An 18,551-nucleotide genomic window follows, 5' to 3' on the forward strand; every position below is an offset into this window, starting at 1 on the left:
AAAGAATTAGAGAATGTTAGTAACACTGAATGTTACAGTGCCAAATGCTTTATGTACACCATTTCAATGCGTAAGCACAATCTTGTAACTTAGGTATTGCTACTCTCCCTGTTTTTTTCTTTCAGATGAGAAAAACAGACACAAACGGTTGACTTGCTTGAGGTCACATAGCCAGCTGTTGAACTTAAGTCTGTCACACTTTGAAGCCATGCTCTTAATTAACTAGGAAGGAATCTTAGGGAACATTTTAGTTCAGCTCTTTTGTCAGAGGCAGTTTTCCAATCGTGATACATGGACCCTACATATTCACTTATTTGTTTCTCAGTGTCTTTTGTTGTTGAGATCTAAAACTCCATTTACTTGAAGACAGAATATGACCAATTGTCTCATTAGCTCATAAGCAGCTAATAGGACCACAGGGCTTGTATTACAAGATTTGTTTATACCACAGTCATCCCTCAGGATCCTGGGCGATTGGTTCCAGGACCCCTGTGGATAATGAAATCTGCATTTGCTCAAGTCCCTTATATATTGATAAAATGGTGTTGTTTTTCTATATAACTTAAGCATATCCTCCTATATACTTTAAATCATCTTCTGATCACTTACAATACATAATAAAATGTAAATGTTATGCAAATACTTGTAAATACAATGTAAACAGCTGTAAACACTATGTAAATAGTTGAAAAAGAAGCAAACTCAAGTTTTACTGGAATTCACCCACCCCCACCCCCCAATATTTTTGATCTAAGGTTGGTTGAATCCACAGATGAGGAACCCACAGGTATTCTTTTTTTTTTTAAATGTCTTTATTGGAGTATAATTGCTTTACCATGGTGTGTTAGTTTCTGCTTTATAACAAAGTGAATCTGCTATACATATACATATATCCCCATATCTCCTCGCTCTTGCGTCTCCCTCCCACCCTCCCTATCCCACCCCTCTAGGTGGTCACAAAGCACAGAGCTGATCTCCCTGTGCTATGCGGCTGCTTCCCACTAGCTATCTATTTTGGTAGTGTATATATAAGTCCACGCCACTCTCTCACTTTGTCCCAGCTTACCCTTCCCCCTCCCCGTGTCCCCAAGTCCATTCTCTACATCTGCGTCTTTATTCCCGTCCTGCCCCTAGGTTCTTCATAAACTTTTTTTTTTTAATATTCCATATATGTTAGCATACGGTATTTATTTTTCTCTTTCTGACTGACTTCACTCTGTATGTCAGTCTCTAGGTCCATCCATCTCACTACAAATAACTCAATTTTGTTTCTTTTTATGGCTGAGTAATATTCCATTGTATATATGTGGCACATCTTATTTATCCATTCATCTGTCAGTGGACACTTAGGCTGATTCCATGTCCTGGCTATTGTAAATAGAACTGTAATGAACATTGTGGTACATAACTCTTTTTGAATTATGGCCACAGGTACTCTTTAAGAAAAATAAATACATAAACGCCATGTGAGGAACACAAAAAGAAACACACCTGAAGACTTTTGACCAGGGATATTCTCCTTTTTTTTTTAATAAGTTATAAATACTTTTTAATTTATCAATGTTCATCAAAGAGCTCCCAAAATTAAATCTTCTTCATTTTTCAGGAATTATTCATTCCCAGAGCAGACCACCTGCAGAAAAAGATGTATTTTAGAAAGTCAGGTTTCAAGCATCATGTCAGACCTATGGAGTCAGGGAATTAAGATGCTAGAAATGAATGCCTCAGCTGAGGACTATTAACTAACTGCCACAATTATTCTAAACCAGTCATGAAATAAAAGATCCACATTTTAAAATTCTATTTCTGTTTAAATAAAAACATCACGGAAACTGTTCAATCCATTACAAGGTTTAACCTTTAAAGTCTTTGTTGAAGTAAAAACTATACATTTATTTATTTTCTCAAAAACATCTCCCACAAAAGACTAAGGGAGTTTACTTTTGCAGATACTAAAGAGAAGAGACCTGTAGCCTCCTCCGTTCTGACTCAAGTGTTTGGCAAAGATCCATGAAGTGGAAGGCAGAAGGTCAGCTCTGTACACAGGCATGTCCTGTGGAAAGTTACTCAATCCCAAGGGCAAAGTAAGGGTAACACTTCTGAAATGAATTTGGAAAGATCAAAAAGGGACAGCAGCAGAGGATGGGGTTGCTGGTGTACCAGGCTTCTCTCCAGACAGCTGGCAGCCACACCACCCCCACCCCCAACCCCTATCCCAGAAGACAGGAACAATGCTATAAAGGTAACTGAGTAATTTGGGCTAGCCAACTCTTCAAGTCTAATTCAAGCGCTTCCCTCACCTAGCTATTCCCTGCATTTGGTTTAGAAAAGAAGATAAGCCTTAACAACAATATAAATATATAAACTCTCTCTTTTCTAAGGCTCAAAGGAAGAATACACTTAAAGATAAGCAAAAATGAAGCCACTCAACATTTCAAGAGATAGCAGTCTATATAGCATTGCTACCGCTTTTGTTACCAGCTACTATACATCAGGAGGGGCTACCCACTGAAAGCCTCTGGGTACAAAGTCCTTGACAGAAGAGACCCTGTGTCTTCTCATCTTGGCATTTTCTAGAGTTTTAAACAATAGATATCTATTGAATGAATAAACGTTCAAATAGCAGAAATGACCCTTTTTCTTGACTCTCAGGATATTTTGATACATCATCAGTTGTCTCCGTGTGTGTTTTTTGTGTGTGAACTATTAAGTTCTGTTAAGCTTAATAAATACTGAGTATCACCACCACTCAGTGCTGGTCCTTTAATTTCTTTCAATGATTTTAGCCCCCAAGCTGGATTCTCTAGGTTCCTCCTGGCTCCTAAAGGCAGAAAGATACCAGCTGCCATTTCCTCTTTACATTTCTAAGCAGGTTTTAGGTTCCTCTAGTTTCTCTTTCAGTAAAAGAAGCAGTCAAAAGATAGATGGGACTAGAATCACCACCATCACACCCTGTTTTTCCTTAGGAGTAGTTTTCAAGTCTCTGCCTTTGCTGCTATTAAATATTTAGACAATTTATATTTATTTATACCATCCCTACTACGTCTTCAGCTTAAGCCAGTGGCTCTTAAAGAGGGGGACACTTGAAAATTATCTAGGAGCTTCTGAGTCAACCGGTACAGTTCAGGGCTCAGGCTTGTGAATTTTGGAAACCATTCCTCGGGTGATTATAAAGGTACACTTACTTTCACACTAAGTCCAATTTACTGGATTCAAGGTACAATTAAGATCTATCTTATTTAGAAAATAACATTAAAATCTACAAAGGTTTTTGAATTAAGGGTTTCATGATCATTACTGGGAAGATCTAAGATTGCAAAATATTTTTCCTTTGAAGCTATCCTCGGAAAAATGTGGTCTAATAGTCTAAGAGATACCAATTTAGTTAAGTTTATCTTATAACAGTGCAGACAGTAGCACTGGATTTTACCCTACAGTCACTGACCTGGTTACTGAGTTATATACACCTATGCATTTCAACAACAGGTCTTTGTAATTAGCATTCAAAATAAAGTTTTAGGATTGAAGTCCAAGACTATTTGTAATCCTAAAAATGAATATGTTGGAATAAAATCTCTTTAAGTGCAAGGAGTGAAGTATAAAGTGTTTGAGATTTGGAGAGTAAAAAAGACCTAGATTCTAGTTTGAATGCCACCACCTATCCACTCTTAACTTGAGAAAGTCATTTTTTGACTTCACTGTCCTTCCATTTCCCCATGGGGGCCAGGGAAATAGGACACCTGGGACCAATGTAGATCCAAACACCTGTTCTTCCTCCAAAAGTAGTATCATGCTGAAAATTTAAAAATGATTATTTTCAATTCTTGGAAAGGCCCTATGTGGATTCAGATTCTTCTTTTTGTAACCAGGATTCAAAAATAATCGGGACATATATTAAACAGACCTCAACAGAATGTCTGCTATCCATGACTCCCAAGATATGGCTCTTCTGTTCTGGTTTCTCTTTGACAGTTTACAAAGCCTATTCACACATATATCATTTAATCATCATAATGACTCTAATGAAGTAGTTTGGCCATGTACTGTTCTCCTTTACACATGAGAAAACTAAGGTTCAGAAAGTTAAGGACTTGCCCAAGATCGTACAATCAGTTAAACATCAGGTCTTCTAAGTCCAAAGCTCTTGCATTTTCTTTTATACACAAATGAAGTACAAAGGAATCACTCTTACTCTCTGTCCCAATAACATAGAAAACTATGATATCTTCTGGTCCTCGTGAATATATGCTAGTTATAGCAATAATTGTATCACCTGTGAGGTCCACATGAAGTCCAAGAGACTTCTGATGCTCCTGAAAATTAGCATTTTTAAAAATCACCCTTTTTGTCAATGCAGGCTTAACCCTAAGCAACAGCTAACAAAACTGACTAGGAAGAAAGTTAGATTAGGAACAAGGAAATCATGTACAAATGTTGAGATTTCATGTCTTTGAAATAATCAATAGTTATACTTTTTAAGAAAAGCTCCCCACAACCATATTTACTTCTTTTACAAAATGATTCACCATGGGATTTCTTTAAATAACCATCTAATCTTAAAGGCACTTAAGTATATCATGTATACACAGATATCATACCATGTGTAAAATCACAAAATATATTATGGTTCTCTTTTTATAAATGAAAAAAGTGAAATCCAGACAGGATTAATGTCTTGATGAATACAGATGTAGCTAAAGTAAAACACATGCTAAGCTAGAGAACAGGAGAACCAAAGTTAAGCCTCAGGACTTCCAGCCTAGACTGTTTTCCAGTACACAGTGATACTTCTTCTTATCAGCTGGGGACAGGTTCCTTATCCCTCCTTTTTCACAGCTCAGTGAGGAAGACTGGCCACATGTAAAATTCCAAAGAGGCAGGAAAGAGGTGAAAGGGAAAGGAGCCAGGCTCTCTATTACTCCTACATTGGTATGTAGCTTTGGCATTATCTCTCAGCTATTATTAAGTTATAAGTGGTGGTGTGGTGTGGATCTTATGGGGGAGTAAGAGCACCAAGCAGAGGGAGCCTCTGGAGACAGAGGTTCCAGTTCTGACCCTGCCTATAGGAAGTCACTTCATATCTATAGGCCTTAGTTTCCTCATTTATTGATTTAACAATCCTCTATTGAGCACCTACTATGTGCCAGGCACTGTTACTGGTCCTGGAGGTATGCCAGTGAGTAAACAGAAAATTTCTGTCTCAGAACTTACATTCTAATTGAAGTAAAGCAATTTGGATGATAAATAAATACAAAATATGCAGGCAATGGTGTAGCCTAGCCACTAGCCATATGTGGCTATTAAAATAAAAAAACAAACATACAAAAAATTCAGTTCCTCAGCTTTACTAGCCACATTTCAAGGGCTCCAGAGCCACATATGGCTAGTGGCTACCATACTGTAGAGTGCAGGCACAGAATGTTTTCATTATCACAGACAGTTCTACTGGACAGTGCCAGGATAGAGTGGGGATAGATGGGGAACAGATGCTATTTTAGATGGAATGTTGATGAAAAGCCTCTCCAGTTAGGAGGCTTGAAAACAGATCTGAAGAGAGATCTGAAGTGAGGGAGAAAACAGATCTGAAAAGAGATCTGAAGTGAGGGAGTAAGTCAAGTTGCTATCTGAAGGAAGAGGTTCCAAACAAAAGGAGGTAATTTATTTGTGGTTTTGTTGTATACACATCACTTAACGTCCCTTTCAGCATTAAAATTTGAATTCAAAGTTCTTCAAAAAATGGTCTGAGGTTTTAGTTTTATTAGAATAAAGCATGGTACAAAAGAAACTGCAACAGTTCCATTTCTGTTTTGCAGAAAGCAATGCCTCCATGTGCTGCCTACTCTGTATTTAAAAACACTTCCTAAAAACTCACAAGATTAGAAACAAAAAATAGAGAACATTTCCCTTTTAAGTCAGACAACTGAATATTTTGAACCTCCTAAGCCATGATTCCTCTGTCTCTAACATAACTCTAAAGGCTTTTGCCAAGCCCTTTCTTGAAAGCTAAATTCTCCCCTTCCCAAATCCACCAAACACCTCTAATTTTTTTTTTTTTTTTTTGGCTGCACCATGCATCATGCAGGATCCCTACCAACCAGAGATTAAACCCAGGTCCCCTGCAGTGGAAGTGTGGAGTCTTAACCACCAGACAGCCAGGGAAGTCCCACCCCTCTCAATTTATTAGCATCATTTACTCCATACACTAGAAACTGAGACGTTATCTTTCCAGTGATACTTAGGCATGTTAGATTAACCAGGTGAACTACCTTTCAGACAGAATGCTGCCCAATGATCGCTAAATCTGTAAAGCAATACACAAATTTGAAGCAATCAGCCTATGTATTACCTTCCCAATAAGACAGTAGCATGCTCACCATTTCATATCTTAAATCCCAGGGCTTTCATGCATTCCTTGTGGGCCTCAATTAGGGGTCCACAGTTCTCTTCTCCTTTCTCAATGATGCTATAAAACAAAATGTACTTGTTATCTAACAAAGTAGGCACTAAGCACATTAGTAGTAAATAAGCATACAAGATAGTGATGGGGAGTGAGGCCGAACACGGATCTCACTGAATACAACTGGAGTTTTAAAAAATGCTATTATACCAAATGGCTTTGTTTTATTGGCTCTTGTGATACTTCCTTGCCCATGAAAATGTCCTACAGATAACTAGTTTTGGGGGGGGGGCACGGAGGAATCTGATTAGAAGAAATAATTATGCATATTAAATATTGCCTCTAGACAATATCCAAGGAATAATACTGCTCTATAATGAAATAAACTGAATAAAAAGTTAATGTTAATGGACAGAAAGCAAAGCTTAATTTTTTGCCTATCCCAGAGGAATTAAATTTTTGATTCTGCTCTACATTCAAATACACCTAAGTAAATCTACTTCTAACCACAAGACACCCAACACAAAGAGCAAAAAACATTTCGCCGCCAAGAGCAGCCTGATGAGCCCCACTCATGATGATCAAAGAACTTTTTACTCGTAAAATTCACAAAGGAAAAACTAGGACCACACAGCTTTATTTCTAAGGGCCTGAAAATGTAATTTTAGCACAGAATCAAGTTAAGCCAAATTCAACTGCAAAAAAAAATTGACTCCTGACTCTAGATATTTTGGGAGAAGCCATAGCGGTCAGAGGTAATTGATGCAGAAGTAATTTAAAGAAAGGTAGGTTCTCCTTCCTTCTAAATCCTACATATCCTTCAATAACTTTAAGGGCTGTCTGCTTGGGATAGCAAGCTCCTTATGAAACTAATAGATAGCCCTCCCTGATCGTTTACTGAATGCTGTACTGTGCTAGGCACTTGATGTGGCTTATAGCACAGTAATCCTGGAGGCAGATACTTTTATTAGGCCCATTTTACAGATATGAGGCAGATATGTTAAATAATTTGCTCAAGGTCACAAAGCTGGTTGGTGGACCAGAATTCAAACCCTGACACTGGATCCCAGACTCTTAATCATGATACAATAGTATCTGAAGGTTCAATAAGTACTTACTGTTAAAGTGTGTAAGTATAGTTACCGATCATAGTAGTCTTTCAATTCTCCCTTCACAGTATTATTTGCAAAGTACTGAGTATTAATAAAAAGCACTGAGCTCCTACAACTTTATTCCCCCTCTATGCCACTTATGATCTCTTTACTTTCTATGTGAAGCCAAAAAGGGGCTGGAGGGAGAGGTGTACATTCACATTATCTGAAGATTTCTTCTGAGATTTGTTCCACAATAGAGACTGTATACCAGCGGTCCCCAACCTTTTTGGCACCAGAGACCAGTTTTGTGGACGACAATTTTTCCACAGGGTCGGGGTGGGGGTGGGTAGGTGTTAGTTCAAGCTGTAATGCGAGTGATGGGGGAATAGTTCAGGCTGTAATGAGAGCAATGGGGAGCTGGGGAGCGGCAGATGAAGCTTCACTCGCCCGTAGCTCATAGCTCATGGCTCGCTGTGCAGCCCGGTTGGGGGCCCTTGCTGTATAAAATAGCTGTATACAATAAGAACAAAACCTTTTGCGGGTTGATGGTATTGTAGATGTACTATTCTCAACACTATAATGTCATCTATGTCATAGCCTGGTTGATTTTTAAATCATCTATCTAAAAGCGGTGGGGTTAAGGGGATCTTCCCTACTGTTAAGAAACAAACGTACCCGGTCCTGTGTCCTACTATGTCTAAATTTTGGGAGAAATTACCAGAAAACCTTCTCTTTGATACTGCCAAACCTGATACAGCAATCATTAACTTTAATGCTCCATCAACTTTAAGCTCCTTTAAATCAAGCAGCATCTTTACCCGTTTCTACGTCTTCGGACCTAAGGCTGTGCTTGACCTATAACAGATGCTCAGAAACCCTTTGCAGTAAAGAATGAACGGACGAAGCGATCTCTCTCCAATCCCCTCATGTTTCCCCAGCCTGAGCTATAGGCTCAGTCTACAGACAGCTGACTGCGAACCCTACAGGGCTCTACAACCCTCAAGAGCGCCGCACGACAAAGCGAGGGCCACGACCAGCTTCACGCGGGGCAGAGGCGCCCGAACGCAGCGCGCGGAGCCGGCCGGCCGCCCCCTCCCTGACTGCGCACTGACCACGCATCGCGCGCCTTCTTGGTCTCCGGGCAGGCGCAGCAGGGCTTCACAGGCTTCTTCTCCTGCGACTCAGATGGGGCAGGGCTTGCGGCCGCCAGACCAGGCATTTTTCGCGCCCAAAGCAGCAACTAGTACAGACACCCTAAACTCTCCAACCTCCGCAAACGCCGCCGATTAGCCCGCAATCGCTTCCGGCAGTCGCTGTGAAAAGAACAGGAAGTCCTACCTCCCTCTGACAATTGGGGGTGGGGGGAAGGAGAAGAAGGGATTAAAAAGGGAAAAAAGGCGCGTGCGCAGAAGAGGCAAAATGAAGCCATTAACGCGAGAGCGCCTCTTCGGCGCAGGCGCAGAGAGGCGAGATGAAAGTGCCGCGAGTTTGTAAATAGACGTGGGGAGGACCCACAAAGGATGAACGTAGTAAGGCTACTCAGAGATATCTCAACCCTACACCCACCACGAATGTCGAAAACCGAAGCCCGAGAAGGTGAAATGACTTGTCCACACCAAACAAGAGAAACCACTAGCGAAAGCCAGTTCCTCTTGAATATGAGATTAGTTCCCAGTATTTTATGCTCAGCATTATCTGCCTTTTTATTGTCCTCTCCACCCCCCTTCAATTTGAACAATCCAATTCACAGGTTTTGAAAAAAAAATTCCTCTGCTACTCATACCTCACCCCACACGCTTTAAATCCTCAGCCAGTTGGTATTTATAGCTCCCTCTCCAACTGATTTGATTTCAGTATGAATTGTCCAGTCACAGGGCAAATATACCGGTTAGAAAAGTGCTTTTTCCTCGTCATTTCTCAAATTCAGCTAACACCTATCTACCTAAGTAGATAAGTAAACTGGTGCCTACGTTATTTGCAATATAATGCCCATAACCATTGCGGGTTTTTTTTGCAGAGAATTGTTGGAGAAAGAATGAACATTTTTTAAAGCAGGACTTCCAGGCGTTCGTAAAATAGCTGCCTAGGGATAGATATTTTGGGTAATCACACTTTCAGTATCACCTAACCGAGGTTTGTTTCTGTATTTCAGAGATTTAGCTCAGGGAATCCTGAGGTGTGTCTGTGAATTGGTGCCGTGTAGGAGTAATTTCTATATTTGTATTTTCGAAGATACTAAGACCATCCCCATTTCGTCATCTAAAAACTACTAATTAGCATGATTTTTACTTCATTCTGCATTGATATGTTTAGTAATACAACATCCTGTCCTTACATTCTCCTGAAGTCACCCTTATCCACTATTCTTTCAACTAGCTGTTCACTCCCATTGTTCAATTATCTTGCTACTCAAAAGAGTGCTTCTTGAACTGGCAATGTCGACATCGCTTGTAAATGTAGTATACATAAACACAGTTCAACAAATCAATGGGGAAAAGAAAATAAACTGGAAAAAATTAAATTCCACATCTAGATGTGAAAGGTCAAACTAAGAAATTAATAGAAGATAGTAGAGGAGATTATCTTTATACCAAGGGGTGCGGAACAACCTGTTTGACGGCATTTCAAAAGAACAAATTGTAAGTAAAAAAATTGATGAAGTTAATTACATGAAAATAAAGGCTTAAAGATTTACAAAGACATGCTAAGTTATTTAAACTGTTACCCATACCTGCCCCTAAGAGCTAAAGGATCCTTGCCTTGATTTATCTCTTTGCTTATTTCAAAGCACCTGGTATTTGTCAAAGATGTTTTACAGCTGTCCTTCCAGGAATGTGCAGTGGTCAACAAACCTGAACCGACTCTGACTTCACCACAGAAATGTTTCTGCGCAGATGAAACCTGGCAGTGTCCAAAAGTTACCTTTGCTTCATTACTATGCTAAAATCTCCACCCAGGGGGGAAACTTGCACTTTGCTAGGCACAATCCATGCAGTGTGCAAAGAAGTGTGGAAGACTGCACGTGCCCCAGTTGCCCCTGAAAATCTCCCCCCATTTCCTAGAGCCTTGATTATGTCCCTGCCTCCTAACCACTTAAAATTCCTTTACTCCCCTCCCCTGGGGGAGAAGGTATATTTAGAGCACAAGCTCTCCACCATTCCTTGATCAATGAATAAAGTTTCTGCTCTGCTATACCAAAGCCGGGTTCATTTGATTGGCATTTGCAACTCCAGGCAAAGGACCCATTGAGGGGTCACCGACCTGTTGGGGATCTGTAACAAAATAAGGAGGCCATTAGACTGATGTGGCGCTAATGCCATGGTGACCTACATAAGCAAACCAAAATTTAAGCCTATAAATGCCTCAAGGTTAAAAAATAAAAATGCTAAATGCAACCAATCACAAGCAGCTAACTAGGCTTTAAGCTGTAGCCACTCAATAATTAATTTCCTTACTTTTCTTCCACCTTTTTTCTATAAAAGCCTCTCCCAGAGCTCCTGTTGGTGAAGCTTTCCTAACCACTTCTGGTTTGGCGCTTCCTGATTGGAATCAATTTTTCCTCAATTAAACTCTTAAAAATTTTAATATGCCTCAGTGTCTTTTAACAGACATTGTAGACAAAGTTACCAAATAGATGACGAACTGGTAAAAGATATTTGAAATATCTAAATCCAACATGGGATTAATGTCTAGAATACTTATGGAACTTAGTAACAATAAGAGAACAGCAATCTCAATAGAAAAATGGAGAAGAGATATGAACAGACAATATATAGAAGCAAAAATACTCATGCAAATTTTTTTGTTTGTTTCTCTGCCTATTTAACACAAGAGAGTATGTAGAATATGTAGAAGAGAAAATCCAAGGTCAGCATTCACAAAAAGGGCTGTTCCAAAAGTACTAATCATAAAAATGGAAAATAAAACAACAATGAGGTATCACTTTACACCCATAAGACTGAAATTAGATCTGTACTTGGATAATGCCAAGTACTGATGAGTACGCAGGAATCCTTGGGAAGGGAGACTGGTCCTGTCATTTTGGAAGGCAGTTAGGCAGTATCCAGTTAATTTAAGAATAGGTGCATATCCTATGACTCAGCAGTTCTATTCCTGGATCTATATTCCAAAGAACTTCACAGCAAGTCCATAAGGGAACATGTTATGGGGATCATTGTCACAGCATATTTATGTAGCAGGGAACTGGAGGCAATCTGGGCATTCATCACTGGGGAGGTTGATAGGGAAATGTGGAGTACAGGGTCCGAACTAGAAGAAATTGACAACATACCCACATAGTAAAATGCACTCATTTTAAAAATAGCATGGGCAGTGGAAAAAAGTCAGAAAGAGAATAGATACATAGCCCAGTACTATTTGCATATATTTAAAGAAGGTGTGCAAAAACAAAAATACGTGTATGAACACGTGTGAAATGATTTGCTTATTTAAACAGAATGGTTGCCTATAAGGAGAGGCAAGTGGGGGCAGAGAATAAAGATAAATGCAACTAAAGTACCCTTGCAGGGACCAATGATGATCATGTGTCATGCACAGAGGAGGATAATTAAGTCCTGCACCTGAAGACCAAGGACAACTATGCTGGTTGCATCCTGCTCTATGCAGTTTCGAAAACACTGTTTTATGGGGTAGAAATGGAACTTAATTATTTTAATGTCCTCTTTCACTACACTTTTAGGTGGTGTGGAAAAAAGAGACTATACGTTGAGGTGGTGTGGAAAATTTTATTGTAAGGGTTAAGCCACTTCCTTGCTTCTGAGTAAAAACAATCATTTTGTCATAAAGAGGTATTGTGACTTTCTTGAAGATGTGTGGTCATCTTGTCATACTCATTTTGGGCCCCCAACAGTAGTTAGCACATGAGACACAGCATAACTGCTTTTTACTCAGACAAATTTTTCCCCCAAAGCTTTATTTTGCCCTGTTGCTGCCAAGAATCTAGAAGCACTTTTTTCCACAGAAAGATCTCCCTTAAATAAGCAGAGAAACAAACAAAAACAAATACAAAAGAAAATGTTGTTTGGACTGATTTTCCCTTTTAGTACTGTCCAGTAACTCATATTGGCACTAATAATTCTTTTTTTAATCACTTTAAAAAATATTTATTTATTTATTTATTTATTTATTTATTTATTTATTTATTTTGGCTGTGCTGGATCTTAGCTGCACCGTGTGGGATCTTTGTTGCGGCATGCGGGATCTTCAGTTGCGGCATGCATGTGGGATCTAGTTCCCCAACCAGGGATCGAACCCAGGCTCCCTGCATTGGGAGCGTGGAGTCTTACCCACTGGACCACCAAGGAAGTCCCTGGCACTGATAATTCTTCACAGAGAACCCAGATTTTTAAGAATGTGCTCACCTAGAATGAATAATCAGTTGAAATGACAATATAATCTTCAACCACAATACCTTCCATATATGTAGGACTGTTGAGTTTGTGAACCATCATTTAATCTTCACAGTAGTTGTGAAAACAAGCAGGGACCCTTTGGGGCCCTCCCAGGTACAAAAGCCTTTCTAGGTCCCTTGTTTCTTGCTTATAGGAAAAAGGCTTCAGCCTCCTAGACTTTCCCTGAGTCCCAGAGTACAGATTCAGATAGTTAGTGATTAGAACAATAGGGGCACAAGACTCCTAGTTCCTCCTAAAAGGATATACATAACAACCTGATACAGATCTGAGTCCCATTACAGGAACTAAGGCCCCCACCCAGGTGGAGGATGGTAACTTCAGCCTGAGCACAAGCACAGGGGACCCCAGACTGGTTGGAACCAGAAGGCTGATGATTAAGATTCTTGGAACACCACCCTGTTACCTCACCACCAACCAATCTGAAAAGAGTCACACACCCTGTGGCACTCCCCACAAATTTGCCTTTAAAAACTCTTCCCTGAAACCCATGGGGGAGTTCAGGTCTTTTGTGCATGAGCTGCTCATTCTCTTCGCTTGGCCCTTGTAATAAACATTTCTCTGCTCCAAACTCCAATGTTTCAGTTTGTTTGGCCTCACTGTGCATCCAGCACATGAACTTGGGTTCAATAACAGTTGAATGTGTTATCTACATTTATAGCTGAGAATATTGAGGTTCATAGATGGATATGATTTGTTCAAGGTCACATAACTTGTAAGTGACAGTCCTGAGCCTTCACATCTTCTCCCTCTAAGGTCTGTGGTCTATCTACTATCTCACTTAATTTGTCTAAATGAAAGGTGAATATTATTTAAAAATTAATCATTGTTCTGTATTTAATTGGGCAACTGAACTTCTGTGTCTACGAAATGAACAAGGAAGCAATGAGAAATATCCAAGAGAGTTTAGGGAGTTAAGAGAATTGTGATAAACTGTAGACACAGATTATAGACCAAAAAACTGAAACAGCCTTTCTGCAACTGAGAAAAGATTTTTCTTGCCCATTGTCCTTCCCTGCTTCAGTGAAGACAGGATACTTGCTTGCAGTGAGCACACTCTGCGACTTTCTCAGGGTAAGCTAGTATTGGCAGGCCTTGCCCCACCCACACTTCCTTTAACTTGCTGTGTTCAAGATATAAACAAGCCCTTGTTTTCCTCCCTGAGCACTGTGGGTCTTAAACTCTTTTCAACAAGCACTTCTTTGGGACATAATATTCTCCTGCCCTTGAATAAAAGACCAAAGGATACTCCTTTCCAAAGTGAAATAGTCATTTATATCCAGCTACCTAACTCTCCTCTTGTTTCAGAATGGTACAGCTAACCCCCACACATGGGTTATTTTTTCTTCTGCCTTTTAATTTATGAATAAGTAAGTGTTCAGATCAATTATTGATCTTTACATTAACATCATGCTTTACTTTTCTTACCCAGCCTAAATGCCTTTAGATTTATGGGATGGCCTTAGTTAAAGAAAAAGGAGGAGTATAAAATATTGTAATTTAATGTTTCCCATTCTACCCCAGGAAAAAATCTCAATAACTCACTTCCCCCAAGAAAAACACAGCAGTTTGAGAGACCTGTAATTAGAGATTAAATTTAGAGTAGGTAGCGCGTGGAGACTAAATAAAGAAAGATTGGATTCAACCTGCTGTTTACGGAGGCAACTCGGAGGTTAGTCTGTATCAAGTTCTCACTTCCCAATTCCAATTTTAACCAGGAATACTTTACTTTTAACCCTCTGGCACTCTTTGCTGTTGCTATAATTGCTAAATTTGTAGGCAGCAAGAGTTGCAATGGTGACTGTAATGGACTTTTTCATAGTACAGTGAATCTGTTATTGTGTGGTACTATGGGGACACATACCATAGTACCATAGCTACAGGTGGTACCAAGCAGGCATTCTGTGGATGGGATGACAGGCCTGGTGATGTAACAAGAAACAACTAAGGAAATACTTTCTAAAATCTCTCCACGATAAAGGTATTCTTAGCCATTTTTCGTGCCTAACTAACCCCAGGTATGGAGACTTTATCAAGTAAGGGTGGGTACTTGAAGTTGGTAGAGAAGGAGTGACACCATATGCTGAGAGAGAAGAATTACAAGGCTTGAATTCTCACTTGTCTAGTTAGAAGGTTCAGCAGAAACTTTGTGTAGTATTTACATTTCTGCCGCTGCCAAAAATATGCTTTCCAATTGCTGCAGATAAATACGTGCTGTACATAAATTCTCTATAGCTTTTCAAGAACCCTGAAGTGTCTGAGATTTACCCTGTTTGCCTGCCACAGTTCCATGAATGCTGGTAGAAGCCAGCAAACTGCTGAGTCAGAGATGAAGGATCATTTATTACTTATAGCAGAAGCAACCAAGTATCAGAATTTTTGCACCACTTCCCTGAGCCCCAGTTCCCACAGGGTGATGTGAAGAAGGCCAGGTGACATCACAGATGTTTCAACACAGAAAAGGAAGCTTAGGAAACCCTAATCTTTAATAATGGGCAGTAAGAAAGATTGCCCTTTGCTCAAAAGGAGACAGGATCTCTGACTTCTAAGGCTGTAAGCAAACCTGCCCCTTGCTCCAGAGACAGACATTATTTCTATTGTCCAAGGTTGTTTCCTACGCAAAGGAAAGGGCAGACGGCTACCCCCTTACAAGACAAGCAGACGCATGAGAGACCCATGGAGAACTGTCTCCCAAACCTGCAAAGTGTAACTTTGATTTTAATGAACCTGTATTATTGACTAGCACCCCTCTCCAGCTTAATTTCATAAAGATTGCATATTAGTCATTTCTTGCTGCGCAACAGTATTTCCACAAACCTAGTGGTAATACACATTTATTTGTTATTATCGCACTTCTGTACTTAGGCATCTGGGAATGGCTTAAGTGGGTCCTCTGATTAGGGTCTCAAGACGCAATCAGGATTTTGTCTGAGACTGTGGTCTCATCTGAGGTTCTACTAGGGAAAAATATGCTTTCAATCTCATTTAAGTTGTTGGCAGAATTCAGTTTCTTGCAGTTGTAGGACTGAAGGATTTGGTTTTTCACTTGCTGTGGTCAGAGGCCACCCTCATCTCCGAGAGGCTACCTGTAGTTCCTTGCCACTTGGGGTTTCCAAACATGGCCATTTGCTTCCTGAAAGCCAGCAGGGGAGAGAGTGAGCAACTCCAGCAAAATGGAGTTAACTACAGTCTATGTAAAACAATCACGTCATCATATATAAACCACTACATTTGACATATTCTACTGGTTAGTGTCTTCCAATATGCTTATCAAGGGAGCTGGCTGTTGGCTACTTCAGATAATTTATCTGATAGGGTGAGGAAAAGTCTTTCTGAGGAGGGGACGTGCTAGCTGAGACTTCAGATGATGAGGAGTCAGCAGGGATAAGATGCGGGTAGGGGTGAGGAGCATTCTGGGAAGAAGGAACAGAAAGTGGGAAATGTAGCTATACCTGAAGACAGAAAAATATTACCATGCCATCATAACATTGTATTTTACACGTTTTTGAGTCTGTTTTCTCCATCATACAGTGAGCTGTACAAATTATCTTAGATCTTCAATACCTATTTCATAGTAGACAGTAAAGTTATATTATAAATGGATGGATTTATTCACTTAGGAATCATTTTGTTAAGCTTTCAGGTACCAGGTACTTCAGAGGTACAAATGACATGTAAAGGCCTGTGCCCTCAATGAACTCACAGGTGTGGACAGCAAAGTTGCAAACAATTACTAATACAAGGTGGTCAATGCCATTGGTGCTACTACAGCACTGGAAGAAAGAAAGAAGCCTTGGTCTATTTGGGTGATTTGGGAGACTACATAAAGGTGGCAAAATTAGCACTGAGTCTTGAAGAATACCTAAATTAGTTGAGGGGCGTAAGCAGGAAAAGGCATTTTAGGCAAAGGAATCAGTGTGAGTGGCCAAATATCTGGCTGGTTTGCAAAAACCCCAAGAAGTTCAGAAGTAGAGAAAATAAAACCAGGAGTATGTGTGGAAAGAGGGATACCAGGCCAGGAGCCTCATTGAAGTGTCTGTGGATCATATCAAAAACACAAAGACGCTAACTCTAATGTGCGACACTAGCCAAATGGGATAATTTGAGCATCATAAAGCATAATGATCATAACGGATTAAAAGAATCTGATATGTAAAAATGCATGCATTCATAATGATACTAATCAAAGAAAATCTTATTGGTTAACATCGGAGGTTGCTAGGGCACCAACTCATTTCTGTGAAAGTTGATAACTAAAGTGAAAGAATCCAGCATTCATGCAGACTTTTCTCTATGATCCCTGTATTTCAGGATAACCAATGAGTTGGTGAGGGAAAGTTCTTTTTACAGAGGAATCCCAAGTAATAAAGAAAACTATTGAAGGTATCAGAAATTCACTGTTCTAGCATAAAAGACTTAAGAGATACCAAAATGCAATGTGAAGACTTTTCTTTTGATCAGAAAAAAACAATTATTGAATGACATCTTGGACTCAACCAGCGACATTTGAATACATACTGAATATTAGATACATAAGAATTATTAATTTTGTTAGTGTTGACAATGACGATTAAATTAAAAATCCTTATCAGTTGGAGATGCAGATTAATTTAAGGGTAAAATAATGTCTGGGTTTGTTTTAAAATACTCAAGCAAAAAGGGGAGGTAGGCGATAGACGAAACTAGATTGGCAAAATGTTGATAATTGTTGAATCTTGGTGATGGCTAGTGAGGGTTCATTATTAAAAGTGGATTCACTTTTGCCTATGTTAAAAAATTTTCCATAATAGTTTTAAAAAGCAGAGCCAGTGCCTACTACTCCACATCATCTTCAGCTGATTTAATGCCCAGGGCTCAGAAAAGGGTAGCAGAATGCGGATCAACAGTTACTAATTACCCAGCCCACCCCAAACGCTGATACCCACGGCCAGAGCTCAGTGTGCCAAAGGCTGACGTTCACGAGCTTGGATTCCTCAGCTCGAACAAGCCCCGCGGAAAGGGGATGTCCGAACTGAAAGCCCCCAACTATTCTAGAAGGTGCTGATTTCCCAGGCATTTCCGAAAGAGGCTAACGGAGTGTAACTGGCCGATGGCTGCAGGATTTAAGCAGCCTTTTCTCCAGCCTGCAGCCCCCTGGCCTTGACCCTGGTGGGCGGCTAAATGCTCGTGGTTTGGTCACCGGAGTGAAGTGGGAAGCGAGGCCGTGCCTCTCCCTTCCCTCCTCTCCTCCCCTCCCCAGGCCTGCTCTTCTTTCCTCTTTTCTTCCCCCTTCTTCCCCCACCCCTCAACGTTCCTCTGCTCTGCGCACTTCCCGGTCCTTCCGCTCCTGCGCCTCGCCCCACCCATCCCTTGTCATCACTCGGCTCCTCCTCCCCCAGCCAGCCCCGCCCCTCCCTTCACGAGCCCCGCCCCGTATCTTCGCTCAGCCCCGCCTCTCCTGCTCCTCGCCCCGCCCCTTCCTTGTCGTCACTCGGCTCCTCCTCTCACACGCGAGTCCCGCCCCTCTCTTCTGGATTAGCTGTGTGTCCTTGCTCAGCCCTTGCTCCTCGCGGGGGTTACCATAGCTACGTTGCACGCCGCATCTCGGTCTCCCTAGTCGGTCCTGGCTGGGCGCAGGGAAGAGCCGGCACC

The 18,551-nt window shown here is 40.5% G+C and overlaps 1 protein-coding gene across 1 annotated transcript; it reads right to left on the reverse strand.

Annotated features, from left to right (window-relative positions):
• Positions 1 to 1,499: 1,499 nt before the first annotated feature.
• On the reverse strand, positions 1,500 to 8,839 carry COX17 (cytochrome c oxidase copper chaperone COX17). The gene is made up of 3 exons (XM_081236036.1): positions 8,604 to 8,839; positions 6,375 to 6,463; positions 1,500 to 1,633 (listed from the first exon to the last, which is right to left on the reverse strand). Exons 1-2 carry the CDS (start codon positions 8,708 to 8,710, stop codon positions 6,379 to 6,381), a joined length of 192 nt encoding a protein of 63 aa, XP_081092162.1. The 5' UTR covers positions 8,711 to 8,839; the 3' UTR covers positions 1,500 to 1,633; positions 6,375 to 6,378.
• Positions 8,840 to 18,551: the final 9,712 nt, after the last annotated feature.

The sequence above is a fragment of the Mesoplodon bidens genome (genome assembly GCF_964165515.1).
Source record: "Mesoplodon bidens genome assembly, chromosome: 5".
NCBI classification, from domain to species: domain Eukaryota; kingdom Metazoa; phylum Chordata; class Mammalia; order Artiodactyla; family Ziphiidae; genus Mesoplodon; species Mesoplodon bidens.

What these genes read in the sequence shown, in the direction of transcription:
- COX17 (XM_081236036.1), bottom strand. Translation starts at nt 8,710, where the DNA reads ATGCCTGGTCTGGCGGCCGCAAGCCCTGCCCCATCTGAGTCGCAGGAG. An exon ending in AAGAAGGCGCGCGATGCGTG is followed by an intron (nt 6,464 to 8,603) that starts GTCAGTGCGCAG and finishes TTTGTTTTATAG; the next exon opens with CATCATTGAGAAAGGAGAAG.